At 36.8% G+C, this 14,678-nt stretch overlaps 1 protein-coding gene and 1 pseudogene across 2 annotated transcripts; one reads left to right on the top strand and one right to left on the bottom strand.

Moving 5' to 3' along the window:
* Positions 1-4,211: 4,211 nt before the first annotated feature.
* On the top strand, positions 4,212-7,665 carry LOC137725836 (protein LIGHT-DEPENDENT SHORT HYPOCOTYLS 10-like). Of its 2 annotated transcripts, none has more exons than XM_068464638.1 (2): positions 4,212-4,974; positions 7,343-7,665. In XM_068464638.1, exon 1 carries the CDS (start codon positions 4,373-4,375, stop codon positions 4,934-4,936), a length of 564 nt encoding a protein of 187 aa, XP_068320739.1. In that variant the 5' UTR covers positions 4,212-4,372; the 3' UTR covers positions 4,937-4,974; positions 7,343-7,665. The 2 variants fall into 2 exon arrangements, with proteins under 2 accessions (XP_068320739.1, XP_068320740.1); XM_068464639.1 differs by having other exon boundaries at positions 4,213-4,974; positions 7,355-7,665.
* A 2,673-nt stretch (positions 7,666-10,338) lies between these two features.
* Positions 10,339-13,215, bottom strand: LOC137725835 (trihelix transcription factor ENAP1-like; annotated as a pseudogene).
* Between the last annotated feature and the right edge of the window lie 1,463 nt (positions 13,216-14,678).

The following is a 14,678-nucleotide window of genomic DNA, read 5'->3' on the forward strand; positions in this document are numbered from 1 at the left end:
CGAAATTTAATTATTTTGTGGTGACTATATTGAAATTTACAATAGTGGTAATATAATTCATTGATAAGCAAACACTTGGTCCCATTGTCCACGTTGAGTGACGGAATAATATACGATAAAAGTTATACTACGCTGTCCCACACAAAGATCTTCTCATATCTCAGATATCATAGCTAGATAGTTTGTGTGTAATGTCTTTCATTCAATTATTTCCGAAGAACTTAAATAGTCACTGTAATGGTTTTTAAGTCAAAATGGTATTTTGCATGACTCTTTATTTTGGTTATTGGGAATGAAATCGATAGAAGTGGTTTCTGAATTAGTCCATCGTAAATTATTTTGGTCAACCCATGAAAAATCTGTCAATATCCTTGTTAAATTGTCACGTGAATGACCATGTAACCACCTTTTAAGGGTATTTTTGTCACACCAACCACCTCCACTTAATGAGGATATTGACATATGTTTCATGGAATTATCAAAATGATTTACGGTGGACAAACTCAAAGACCACATCTATCGATTTTCAATGTCAGAGACCAAAATAAAGAATTAAGCTAATCTCAAAAACCATTTAACTAAAAAACCTTTAAAATATAGTTATAGCTTGTTTGGAAGTTGGAACACACACATATATACATATTTATAAAATGAGCCTCTGCATCAGGTTATAATAATTATGTGTTTTTATTTTTCATGTGTTACTTTTGAATTGATAATCCGTGTGAGGATGTGGATCGGCCGACTGAAAAAAATTTCAATAATCTTATAAAAAGTTGGATATCTCGCCATTGATTGTTAGTTGGTTTGTGAATAAAAACCTTAATTAACAAAGTTCTTTGTAGTAATACAGTAACTTCACTCACGTGTGTGAAACCATCACACGGTACCACGTCACTTGATATATATATTATTTAGGTATCTACCATGCTTATCACCAAAGAAGGTGCATGTGAGGATGTTGAAAGTTACACATGAGAGATTTAAGAGATATTGCGACTTCTTATTGCCAATCCATTGGTAAGGTACCTTAACATCCTTCACTTTCCATATATAATGTTGCTAAAGTGATTCTTTCAAAAGTGAAATTCCTTATGGACTTTCTACCACCTAATGTTTGTCGTATGGTATTTTATTATATTGACACATAAATTGACATTAAACTATGATGAAAATTAACTTTAAACTGTAAAATGATAAAAAATTCATAAAAATCTCCCTTTGAGAGAGAGTCCCCATAGCATTTCTCCGTTGCTAAAAGCCTAGAAACTTGACTATTCAACCTTTATATGTTTGGTCACTGGTCAGAATATATATGACAAAACTTGTTTTGTTTGGTTCAATCTACAAGAGAGAGATGCAATAAAATCTTCATTTTCAGATAAATTACTTTGGCCAGACAAGACAAAAGTGCGAACAATTATTCATTAAAAAAAAATGAAGATTTGCATGAAAGAATCAAATTTGATGTTTTTACAGCAGATCATCTGAAAATAAAGTTATATTGGACACAACCTTTCCTCATCTTTGGGTGCCTACGTATTCATCGTAAGTCTTTTCTCATTTAAATCTCGTCCTTAACTTTATTAAGACTATGCCATCCCTTAAAGTGCTACTAAATGAAAGGATCTTATGAACGTCCATGAATAATAAACTAAAAAAAGAAAAAGATCTTATGAACGTCCATAAATAATGAACTAAAAAAATGATAGATCGTCCAGTTTCTTCCTCAAATTTAAAAGAAAAACTTTACCAACTGCACCAATTAGCGACTTCTTATTTAGTATCATAGGATATATATTATATAGAATGATTGTCTCAGTGGATCTCTGTAAAGCGCACTGCTGAAGTAGTCACCGGATATTTTTGTTAGAAAAATATAGGAAGATCGAGTATGTAACCTGTCAAGTGTCAAGGGGACCAGCAAAGGGCACACCAAAATCCCTAAAGATATAAATCCACAGGATAAATAGTATTTGCATGTACACGTAAAATTTTGGTTGCCGAGAAAATTTTGTTTGCCTTTAGTACTACACCATCATCTTTGGCAGAAAAAAGCTGAAAGCAGCATAAAGGTTTTGATCAATAAGTCACACAGGCTCCCAAATATTGTTTGATCGAATAGAATATATCCACAGGCTCCCAAATTTGTTCTTCGTAGTCACCAGAAAATAATTTTTTTACGTCAATCGATTGATAAGTGTCGCAAATTATTTTTAGGTCTGGAGTTCATCCTCGATTGGTGGTTTTGATATTCCATCACGGGTTTATATGCCTGTTGTAACTTAGTCACTTTTAACAACGGATCAAAATTTGATTGTTTAATGCTATTTACCACGAGTTAAACTAGACGGTAGTAATTGAATAGTTTTTACCATGAGCTTTACGTGCTCGTGATACAATTGATATGGTAAATATGCTGTTATGTCATAGGTAGCTGATCGATCAAAGGTAACCGCAGATCGAAGGTAGCTGATCGATTAAATTAATATTCAATTAGATAGTTTTTACCTAGAGCTTAGATTAATACTCAAGCTAATTGAAATGAGATGAGTAGAGACAGACACAGATCGAGGTAGCCGATGATCATATGTATTCTTGAGTCGTCTAATAAACAACTTAAACCCTAGCTCACTCTGATCCTAACTCACTCCCTTCACCAAACCAGTCAGCCGATCTAAAAATAGAAGAGAAATTATATGAAACAGCTTAACTCTAGCTCTCACTCCAACCCTAACTTAATTGGCTCGTCCCCTAGCTAGGGCCTGTGATCTATAATAAGGAATGTAAAATAACGTTTTTAAAATGTCAATAGCAGCTTCTGTGTATAAAACCTAGAATGCCAAACAAGTTGTATCTATAAAGCCGGTGTCCATACTCCAAGCAGCACTATTTATTCGGAACATAAACTTAGGGTTGGACCCATCTCTCAAAGATGTCTTTGCTTCATCCCCTCTTTTTAGTGTCTCGTATTCTTTACTCTTGATATGCATATAATCATTGTAAAAGAATTCTTCTTTTCTCTTTCCCATAATTTTCCTGAAAGAATTAACTTAGATTTAAGGTATACCTTTTTTTCTTAATTTATTTATATAAAGGAGGGTTTTGAATCATTGACCTCTAATTTACTCATATCCATTACCTTACCCATCTCTCAAAGATGTCTCCAAAATCTAGAGTTTCAAACCCTAGATTTAAGTATACTAAGCCCACACTCCATTGGTATATTCTTCAAGGTAAAAAAAACAGTGTCCAAAATAAAATAAGGATACGTACGTACATTATTGGTCACAATAGGATAACTTTATTAGTGGGGGTGAATATATAAATCATGGACCACGTTGGTAATAATTTTTCACAATACTAAACTATCTCTATCTCTAGCTCTTTAATAATTCTATAAACTTTTACTTGTGTTTGTTTAGTGCATTTACTGCTCATTAAAGATGGTAAATCTAGTCATATTATGTCATGTCGTGTCTAAATCATGTTATCTAGTGTTTGTGTCGAATATTACTCAATTCTAATTAGTATTAACTATATGTGATATGACGGTAACTAATTTTCATCTTTTGGTAAGTATGGGTGTCTAATGGACTGGAGGGACATTCTATTGCCCAAAGTGAGGGAAGGGTAGATTGTTGTAGCATTTAAATGACTTAGTTCTTATGTGTTGTTCTACTTGCCTGATTTTTTTTTATCATTACTGTGCTAGATTATATAAAATGAAAAAAGACAACATTATATCTACAGTACTAACATGAATGATTATTCTATGTAATTAACCGGAGTCCATACATATGCTATGTGATTAGTGATTACAATGTGAAGTCATATAACAATTAAATATTTTGTGTTTGCGTTAGCATTACTATAGGATGATATTATTTACACACCTATTTTTACCTTCAATAGATTCTTGTTAAATTTTTGTCATTGATTTTCTTCAATTTATTCGATCGGATAGTCGAAATTAAAAGAGGTGTATGAGAAGTAAAAATGGTTGTGTGACTTAATTCTTTTGGATGAGTAGTACCCTATGTCACTACAGGTTACATTAGCATAAATAAAATGTAGTTAGTGCTAATAGTGTCAAAATCAAACTCTGAGAGAGAGTCATGGAGAAGGGGATAGAAAAAGAGGAACACAAAGCACCTTCATAGGGCCCATGACAAGTCCTCTCTATAGACTTCATCAAGATGTGATTTTCATCTTTCTTTCATTGCACTATAACCTATTCATTCTTTCTTCCACACACCTCTCTCTCTCTCTCTCTCTCTCTATTTGCTTCCTTCTTTTTCCCCTTGTCATTTCTCCATTTCTTGCAAAAAATACACAGGAATTCCTCCACAGCCACCACCACGATAATATCATGTCTGCACCCCATCATGATCACAGTCATCGAAGAAAAGACTCCACTCCCATCGAGGGCTCCTCCTCCTCCTCATCACGACCCACTTCTCAACAACAGCAAGCACCTCAACCCCTCAGCCGATACGAGTCCCAGAAACGCCGCGACTGGAACACTTTCGGACAGTACTTGAAGAACCAATCACCCCCAGTGTCACTCTCTCATTGCAATTGCAACCACGTCCTCGATTTCCTCCGCTACTTGGATCAGTTCGGAAAGACTAAGGTTCACTTACACGGTTGCGTCTTCTTTGGGCAGCCTGACCCGCCTGCCCCGTGCACCTGCCCTCTCAGGCAGGCATGGGGTAGTCTGGATGCGCTGATCGGACGCCTCCGTGCTGCCTACGAGGAGCATGGAGGGTCCCCGGAGACAAACCCTTTTGGGAATGGAGCTATTCGGGTTTACTTACGTGAAGTGAAGGAGTGTCAGGCTAAAGCAAGAGGGATTCCGTACAAGAAGAAGAAGAAGAGGAACGGTCAGCTTAAGGCAATTAACGAGGGTACTCTGAAGCAGATCACGTCTTAAATCAGTTCCTTTGGCATTCTGATGGAGATTATTAAACGGTAATTTTTCTTTTTCTTTTAATTTGTTACCCAATCATCAAGTACTATGTATACATATGGTAGCTACCCCGTGCTGCTGTAACCTGTAGATATTTACCTAGTTATAGTAATTCATGATCAGCTTCATGTTAAAAGGGTTTTCATCAATTCCCGAAAAGGGAGTTTAAACTGAAAGGAAAATGGAGGAGGTAGGTTAATTAATTTGAAATTTATAAGATTCAAAATTCTGACTAAAATTTGAGACTTAGATCTCAATTTCATCATAAAACCCTAATCCCAAAAAACCCTAATTTGCAAGATCTAGATTTAGTTATTGCAAGCTATAGCCTATACATAATAGTGCACTGAGTGATATCGATGAAGAACTTAATTAAATTGGTAGAGGTGGGTAATTTTACTTGATCACATCTATGATCCCTCTCTATATATTAATTACTTTCTCTCTCTTTCTCTCAATCAATCAGACATAACTCTGTTTCTGTTTTGTCCTAAATATTAAATATGTGTCTTGCTAGTGTGTGTGTGTATATATACTCTCTCTTTTCATTTGTTTTGGGGTCTTTTATGATTCTGTGCGATTTAGTGCTCCCCATGGTGCACCACATATATGTGATAATACCATACAAACATACGTCCTTGCATGAGTCGTAAACTTTGGACGTAAGAACTAACGTTCTAGTATTGCTGACAGTGATATATGTATATATGTATATATTCATTATATAAAATAGTATATATGATTTTCTCCAATCAAATCGTTATATATATATATATATATGTATGGTATGTATGTATGGATGCATGCAACAATATATTATTTCTTGTGGTGGATCCAAAACCATAGATACACACACACACACACACACACACAGATATATTTATACACATATATATGTATATTTATGTGTATATATTTGTTGACATACGATTTGTTTAGTTTGTTAACTAAAGATCTTGGTGTGCTGTGCATCGATTTGTATGTCTATACATGAGATCTTCACGTATTTTGTATTATCTTAATTCCACAGAAATAGGATTCTATGCCACTATAAACTCAAGTAATTAATCAACTTTGTTGCCTATGCATTATAACTTAAGAATGTTCCAAGCTATTATCTAGTTTTGTTTCTTATCTTCCTAAATAATTGACTGATCTTGAGACAATGAGAATTGAAAAATGGAATTTGGAGTCGACAAAAATGATGAACTCCAATTTTCCAAGCTTTGGTTGTACGGCCAGTTGAAGTTCACATGAACAGCTAAATGACATCGATTGGCAAGGTTAAATTAGCTTGCTAGTAGCTAAAATTAAACGTTGTTTAAGTGGCAAAAAGTGTTCACTAACCAGACTAACGACTTGTTGTGTTAAACAGGAAACTCAGCCAACGTCAAACTCTAGTTTGTTATCCAGATATTTAAATTCAAGTGATAATAGTCTTATGAATTCAAAGGCATTGAGATGTATTTAGGTCTCTTATCTTGGTTGAATTTATAAGTTTCTACCTTTGAGAAGTTAAACATTGATGTGCACTAATAGGTAAGTAGCTAGCCATGCATGAACATTTTTCTTAGATCCAATTGATCGATGTTGAGAGAGTACCATATCAGGAGGTTGTAATTCATAGAACTAGAGCAACCTATATTTTGGTATGGAGGCTCTACATGTATATATATATCTTATTTCATTCCTTGCTGAACATATTAACACAGTTTTATGTCAATGAGAAAGTAAACGCAATAGACCAAAAAAATTAGGGATAAATAATACATTTCTTGTCACGGTCTTAGTCATGCGAGAAAAGAGATAGAAAGGGGGATACTCACCATGACAAAAAAAAGTTAATTCTCCTAAATCACATGAGGAGAGAGTTATTGAGAGAAAAGACTCTGATACCGTGACATGAAAAATTTTCACCAAAAATACGATGAAATCCGCTGACAATAACGCTCCTTCCTTGTTTATTTTGGGATATTATGATTAAGAGTCTTAATATATGATCAGATATGGGACGGTTCATACGACTACATGATTTGATGGGTATAATATATTCTCATAGAGTTTAATCGTTCTTCATAGGTACTCTTGTACATTTTAATTCTGTTCATTATATATCCTGATATTTTACCTCTTTCTCCGTCTCTTTACTTGATGGATGCATGTTAGCTTCACAATGACAATGGTTTCAAGAAATTTGTACATGCATATGTATAATACGTTATACATACTTGTTGGAAGCAAAAGTTACAGAAGTAGTAACAACAATTTATCTTTGATTAAGATGTGAAATTTCTGTAATTAAATTTGATGTCATTGATCATGTTTAACTACTAACTAATTCGTTTTGAAATTTAACGATTGTTTCATTAGTTTTCTCTGCAGGATCACTACAAGATCTCAATTGGATGCATATATATGGACGATGGATATCGAAATGGTGCAATATTTATAGAAGACTCATCTCTTCACAATATATAATGTATTAATTCTCCCTCTCTGAAAAATATAGTTCTAGCTAGCTAGTTTACGTTAAATAATGTTCACTGCGTACGTAAAGCTAGCTCAATGGTTTGTATTTTAAGTTGTAGCAATCGACACTTTAATTTCTAAATTCTAGTTATCCCGGACATTTTCATATCAAGTACGTCGTTACAGCTCCCATAAAATAAACAGGTACAAGAGTATTTTGCTGATCTTCAGGTGGCAAATATCACATTAGTCATTAATTTCTAATGATTAGTGATTTCTTTGTTAATTAGCCTCGGGTTAATTATCTAGTCCTAATTTTTCAGTTTATAATCTGCCCGAGAATTCCTCCAAGTGTCCAATTATAAATCATGGCTTGTGATTTGTAGTTGAAATATTCTGCAAAATGTAGAACATTCAGAATTGTCTTGTGATTATTTTATAAGTCAGTTATAGAGCCGAATTGATTTATCAGACTAGATTATTTTAGAACATTCAGAAATGGCTTGTGATAATTTTATAATTCGATTGCCTTATAAAATAATCACATCGCTCCCAATGAATATAGAACATTCAGAGCATGACAAATCAATTAATTAACATGTTCAGTATAGAACCTTAAACATATGCAAACCAAATTCTTCTGTATATTGATATTTGGTACAGATCAGATCAATTGCCGAATGTAGCAGAAAACATACAGATATAGGTGGTAAGTTGTTATTATTCAAGGTTTGTCTTGATTTCCAATATTTGATGAACAACAAGGTAGTTTACTTGCTCGACACAAACTATGTGATAACATTATCATTTTCTTTTCTTCTTTTTTATGTTACGTTAAAGGAGCATACCCTTACCCATCACTTTACCCACCCCGGCCACTGGAGCTAACCCATGTGGCCTTAGATAAGAAGCCTCTATATAGCAATGCCACAGAATCCTTCCTTTGGCATGAATTCCCTAGCATCCACTTTCTCCCCATATTGTAGGGGCAAGAATTAGACAAATACTTAGTCCATCACTATTAGTCTTGTATCCAACTGCGGTAACACCTGATAAACTTTGATGCAGGTCCACCACCAACATTACCAATATTGGTTCAACTTAACCACCTATTGTTAGGTGTTGAGTTTTATTGCAAAAAGTATCGTTGATATTAAGGATGGAAACTATCATATATTAATTATACATTACTTTGTCATATATATGACCAATGTGAAATTCTATTTTCTAACAAAACACACTACTCGAATAAAAATGCAGATCCTCTTTCATCGATGCCTACATAAATTGGCTGGCTCGCAATGGCCTACAGTTGCAACAAAGCATTTTCGTTGTTTTAGGCACATACGTACCCGTTTATGGAGACTGTTTTGAAATCACTGTCCAATTAGACCTCCTTCACAGGCATAATTTTCACCTGCTAGGTGTCACAATCCACAAGCTCTTGCTCCCTCTGCCCAACGATTCATGTACCACTGAAACAACATAAGTCATCAATAGCGCCTTCTTCTCTTCTAAGTCGCATTTTGTTGATTTTCCTTGGTCCTTGATAAGTGTCACCGTGCCTTTTTCTCTCCAATCCACAGAAGGTACATGGCAGATCAGTCACACTTTCATATCTAAAACCTGCACCCTTGGACACGATCACTTTGGAGGATTTTTTCTTTGTAACCATTACAAATGTTTCGAAATTCCTCATTGGTTACGTATGCAAATTCTTGTATGCTTAGTGTGTAGTTTTGGTTCAAGAGTTTGTAAAATCCTCACTGAACTCCACATGTATCTTTGAATATCACGTATCGCCCTTCCTACTTTTCTGCATCCTAATAAACGTGTCGGAATCGGGCCATCCAGTTCTGGTGTCTCTTCAGCATGGTTGGGCTTCAAGTTGGCGGGAAAATGTTTGGGTGGAGCAAATGGCATGGCCGATGTTAAAAGAAAGGCTGAGAAGAGGTAGGTTTTGAGAGCCATGGAATAATGGGAACGAATAGTTAATGGCATATTTATCTTTTGCTAATTGGATGCAAAACTTTAATGTGCATCTGGAATTTTGTAGAGACTTTTAAGCTTGTCCTTTTCATGACAGTGCTAGATCTACGTACGCGCCTGGAATGATTTTCTGACGTAAACCCAAAATTGCGGAAGGAAAAAAATATGACGGTAAATATTTATTGAGTAATGTTTGGCTACTTAAAATGAATAGGAGCTCATACTTAAAAAAATTTATGTCTGATTTACAGAATTTTATGTTTATAATCGGAACCGTTCACAATATAAATCACATAATCTCTGCAAAAAATGAATTGAAACTAAGGTCATTAAGGCGACCAACTGTAGCAAATAAATAGACAGTTCATAATGCTTCTATTCCATTCACCTATTCTCATATAATTCGATGACTAAATGACCTTAGTTTTAATTGATTTTTTACAAATAAGATCTTTATAAAGTAATTTATAACATACACGGTTCTGATCATATACACGAAGGTCTGTGAATCAGAAACAAAGAATTTTGAGTTAGAGCTCCTACTCATCCTTAGGTAGTCATTTAATATTCAAATTTGTTATTGATTTTTTTATCTCAAATGGTTCCTGATCGACAGTGACGCAACTCCTCATTCTGGAGGACCAAATTGCTGTGCGGAAGTGAAAGTTTGGAAATAAGATGGCAAAACAGAGTAGACAAACAAGGGATAGTGAGCCAAAGAAGCAAAAGAAAACACATTAAAAAAGAAGTTAACTGCTAATTTTATATATTGCAAGACAACTAGAATTGTGGAGTTCAAACTAATAAAAAGCTAACAAGACAATTATATTGTTCCGAAAATAATAGTTGACAATAATAGTAATTTCGAAAGGAAAAAAAAAGAAAAAAGAAAAGATAAAAAGAGCCGAAAAGAAAACTCGGGACTGTTGGTGACAGCAGTTTCTCTCAGGTCCAGTATCATCAGCTGCAACAATATGTACTTTCTAGGATAATCAAGGAGATGCTACATAACGCTTCCCCCATGTAAGTTTAACGTTAAAGCTTCTCCGGCACTGGGCTAGCTAGCTAAAGATATCTGTAAAAAGGAGAAACCGAAAGACGCTATTAGAAATCAAGAGACGCAAATGCAGACTGGAATTCAACACAAGCTGAGCGAAACCCAGGTCAATAACAAAACCCAAAGCGGCATGAAATTTACTTTTAAAGCCTATGTCTTATAAGTTCTATGATTTTCCGGCAACAAATCGAAAACAAAGGCAAAATCATCCAAATAAATGGATATGCCAAGTAGATACCTTCAAATTACTTAGGTGATGACAAACTTTAAGATCCTATGAAGTGAGATTTCCCATGATTGTATAAGAATTCAAGAGTATACATCTCACGTGAACTATTGCCTCTATTGGACACAAAGCAGAGGAGCTAACCGAGAGATTATGTAATTTCCATATGAATCTCATAGACCCACTCTAAAAATCGTGCAGTGGTGGCCACATAACAAACAGAAAGATTCCCGCATGATACTAGGACTCAGGGGAGATCCATCTTTCAGTGTCAATTTAATTAGATGTCAAGTTTCACATGGAAGTCACTCAGATGTCATAGAAAACATCCCCCTGAGGTTACGACCACAGAAATAAGATGGCAAAAGTACACTCACACATAGACGGAGGGGGTGCGAGGGATGAAACAAATTGAAAGAACACTACATAAAACTCTCATGGTCAGCTTTACAAACTTTCACATTCATGAACGAATGTTGATAACGTATCAGGGTGAAAAGAAGTGTTTGTCGGCATCATGAGATATTATATTGTAACTTTATGAGGATGTAAGAGAAGCATGCAATATCATTTATCAAGCATGTTGGTGATGAACACCAGAACACTTCAAAGAGAGAATCATACCAAAGGGCAAGAGATGCAAGAACAGGATTTTACTGACTCAGAAAAGTATGCAACAGAGATATTAAAGACCAACACACTCGACCGGACAACTATGAGCAAGCTCAACCAACTCCCCATCCCTAGCCAATCCATCTTGGCCTCCATTTGATAATATGTTTGCTACCATCGATTTTCATTTTAAACAAAATCAAAACTGATATCAAAACAACTTAGTTCAAGTTCAGTAAAGCTCGGAACAAAGTTTTAAAATTCCACCAAACAATTCAGAGTTCTCAACATCTTTGAAACATCGTCCTCGCCTCCCATACATGAAGCCTATCAAAGCCATTTAACAAAAAGTATCCCTCGTAATCGCATTAAGAATACCTGGCCATATAGGCGAAGTGTAAAATTCTCAAAATCAAACAACAGCAGCAACATCCATGTTATAACCAATACAGGGGCAGAACAAGCATATAGTTTGCGGTAAAATATGCAACAAAACAATCAATCGCCAATCACCGCTTTTACTACACTGCCAAAGCCAATTCAAAGTTCCAAGTAAAACACCTAATTTAAATTTCCCAATCAGGGTAAAGTTTGGATCTTTAAAATTAACAGATGCTTCAAACTCAAGGAAGAACCTTTGTCACTACAGCTATTCATGCATTAAACCATCAAACAAAGCACAGCAATTCAATCAATTTAACTCAAAAGATAATACAAACAAAAGAAAGATGAGAGATTTGTCTAACCATTAGAGCCCGATCGCTTGCCGTGCTTAATTCGTTCGAGCTGGACCTGCGTGTCCATGATCATCCTCATCCTCTCTACCTCCAATTCATTGGCGAATTGGATCCTCTGCTTCTCCAACTCCACCATCTGCCTCAACTTCTCGGCCTCGACTCTCTGATACACCTCTCCGAACCTCTCAATCGCTCTCGCCAATCTCTTCAACCCTTCTCCTCCCCCGCCTCCAATCTCGCCTCCGCTCTCCCTCTCCCTCTCCACCTCAACCTCCTCATCGACCTCATCGTTATCCTCATCGTCCTCATCCTCATCCTCGTCGTCTTCGTCCTCAGCCCCCGCGGCTGCAGCCGCAGCCACAGCCGAGTAATTCATCCTAAAGAAACCCTCGTCGAGCGCCGCAGTCGACGCCGACCGCTTCTGCGGAAGCGCCACAGCCGTCACCACCGGAGCCGAGGACGGCGTCTTCCGGTACCCCAAAGGCAACGGAACGGCGACCGGCGGCGAAGGCGAGAGAGGCGAGGGAGACGGCTTCTTGACATTAGATCCGATGAGGGAGTCGAGCCTCTCGAAGAAAGGCCACGACGAGGTTAGGGTTCCGTTGGAGGACGAAACCCTAGCCTTCTCCACCTTGTACTTCTTCTTAATTGTATCGATTCGGTTCTTGCACTGAACGTCCGTCCGGTGGGTCTTCTTGGTGTGGCCGTGGAGGGCGTTGACGGCGTCAGCGACCTCCTGCCAGTCCTTCTGGCGGAGGTTCCCGCGGTTGAGCTCGAGGTAGCGGCGGCCCCAGGCGTCGACGAGAGTGGAGGTGGCGTCCTCGCTCCAGCAGTCTTCGCGGACGGGCATGGGGCGAGGGTTGGAGGAGGGAGGGGTGGTGGTGGCATTGGACGGCGTCGTTTGGAGGTCCGTTAGGTCGCCCATCGGGAACGGTGCGTTGAAAAAATGGGGTGTGGGTGGGAATAGAGAAAGAGAGGGTGCGTGTTGTTAGGGAGTAAAGGGGTCGCGTCGGTGGGAGGAAAGCGCCGGCCGCATGAGCCGCGAGTGTAGGAGGGAGGTCGCCGGGACGGGCGCGTGAGGCTTTGTTGTCGATATCATTAAGGCTTTAGCGGCTTCGATGGATTTACCGGCTCGGCTCGGTCCGTTTCCCATCGCATTACTCTCCGCCTTAACGGATTATTATTTTTACCGCCCCACTAGACAATAACACCATCTCTCTTTACTTCATGACAACTTCATACGAATTTGGTCAGGGCTAATTGTAAGCTCGAAAAGAATGCTTATTCTATTTTCAAATAACTAAAAATATTTTTGATGAAATTGATTTTAATTTTTAAAAACATTTTTAATGCTTTTGAAAAAAACGTTAGATATGTACATTTTGCAAACACTAAAACCCGTTTTCAGTCTAAAAACACTTATTTCCAAACGAGTCCGTACTTGTTTTTGGAATGGAGAAGGTTATCAAAGAAATTAAAATATGAGACAAAATTTTGAGAAAAGTCAAGAAATTAAAATATGGCTATATTATATTGTACGTAAGGGACAATTTTTTCTCGAATTTGGCACCGCTTGTGGCTGCGATTGGGTCGGCAGAAAATCTCAAAATTGATGGGCGGGCTTCGACGATGACTCTACCTTTTCTCTATCTCTCTTTCTCCTCGGTGCGACTACGATCGCAATAAGTTACCAATATCCAAATAAAAAAAATATATAAAGCTCATTCCATCCATAACATTTTATGATGAATTCCATTAGACTAGATGCTCCTCCTCTCTTAGTTATAACAATCAAACTACCATTTTTCACATGCATAATTTAGCGCTTTTTTCGAAAGTTGAAAATTTTAACAAAACAAACACAAATTGAAGATAAGTAACCATTAAACATTTTGTGATAACAGTCACTGATCTTCAAATTCCCCTCTAACGTGATCAAAGACCATTATATATGTAGCTACATATATAATTTGAGTTCAAAGGACTGAAAATTTGGATTCCGAACAGCAACTCTTAATACATAAATAAAAATAGCAAACAAGTTGAGGGAGGCAAATGGCAGGCAATGCAACTGAATCAAGAAGCCTCCTCCCCATCAATAAGCAGCTTAGATTTATCCGAGCCCCAACTAGCCTGTGTCAAAACAATGAACATCCGCGTGTTACTTCGCATTACAATGGAGTAGGTCAAGAACGACAGTCGGGGAGAAACCTCAAACTCCAGCATTACAACTTTTAACAAAACTCACAAGAATGTTTTAAGCTAATCAATGACAACCTCACTAAATTCTTTAACATAAGAAAATTTCTTACCAAAAACTTGTCAATCTCTTTAATTAGAGGAGTAAAGATAGAGCAAAATTTCTTTATATCACCCATCACATCGCCATTGCCTTCGATCTTCTCCATGAACTTCTGTCTGTCCGTAGAAAGCGCCGGTATGACCTGTGATTATAGTGATTAAGAGTTAGATTTGATCACCATAAAGAGTTCTTATTTGTCATTTCTTTCAGCGAGGAAAAATGTGAGAACACTAAAACAATCTAGTATAATAATTAAATCATAAAGAACAACCAATGATAAAACCAGTGGATAAGTTAAGCAGACTTTTGCTGCA

The sequence above is a fragment of the Pyrus communis genome, chromosome 2 (genome assembly GCF_963583255.1).
Source record: "Pyrus communis chromosome 2, drPyrComm1.1, whole genome shotgun sequence".
NCBI lineage: Eukaryota > Viridiplantae > Streptophyta > Magnoliopsida > Rosales > Rosaceae > Pyrus > Pyrus communis.

What these genes read in the sequence shown, in the direction of transcription:
- LOC137725836 (XM_068464638.1), top strand. Translation starts at nt 4,373, where the DNA reads ATGTCTGCACCCCATCATGATCACAGTCATCGAAGAAAAGACTCCACT.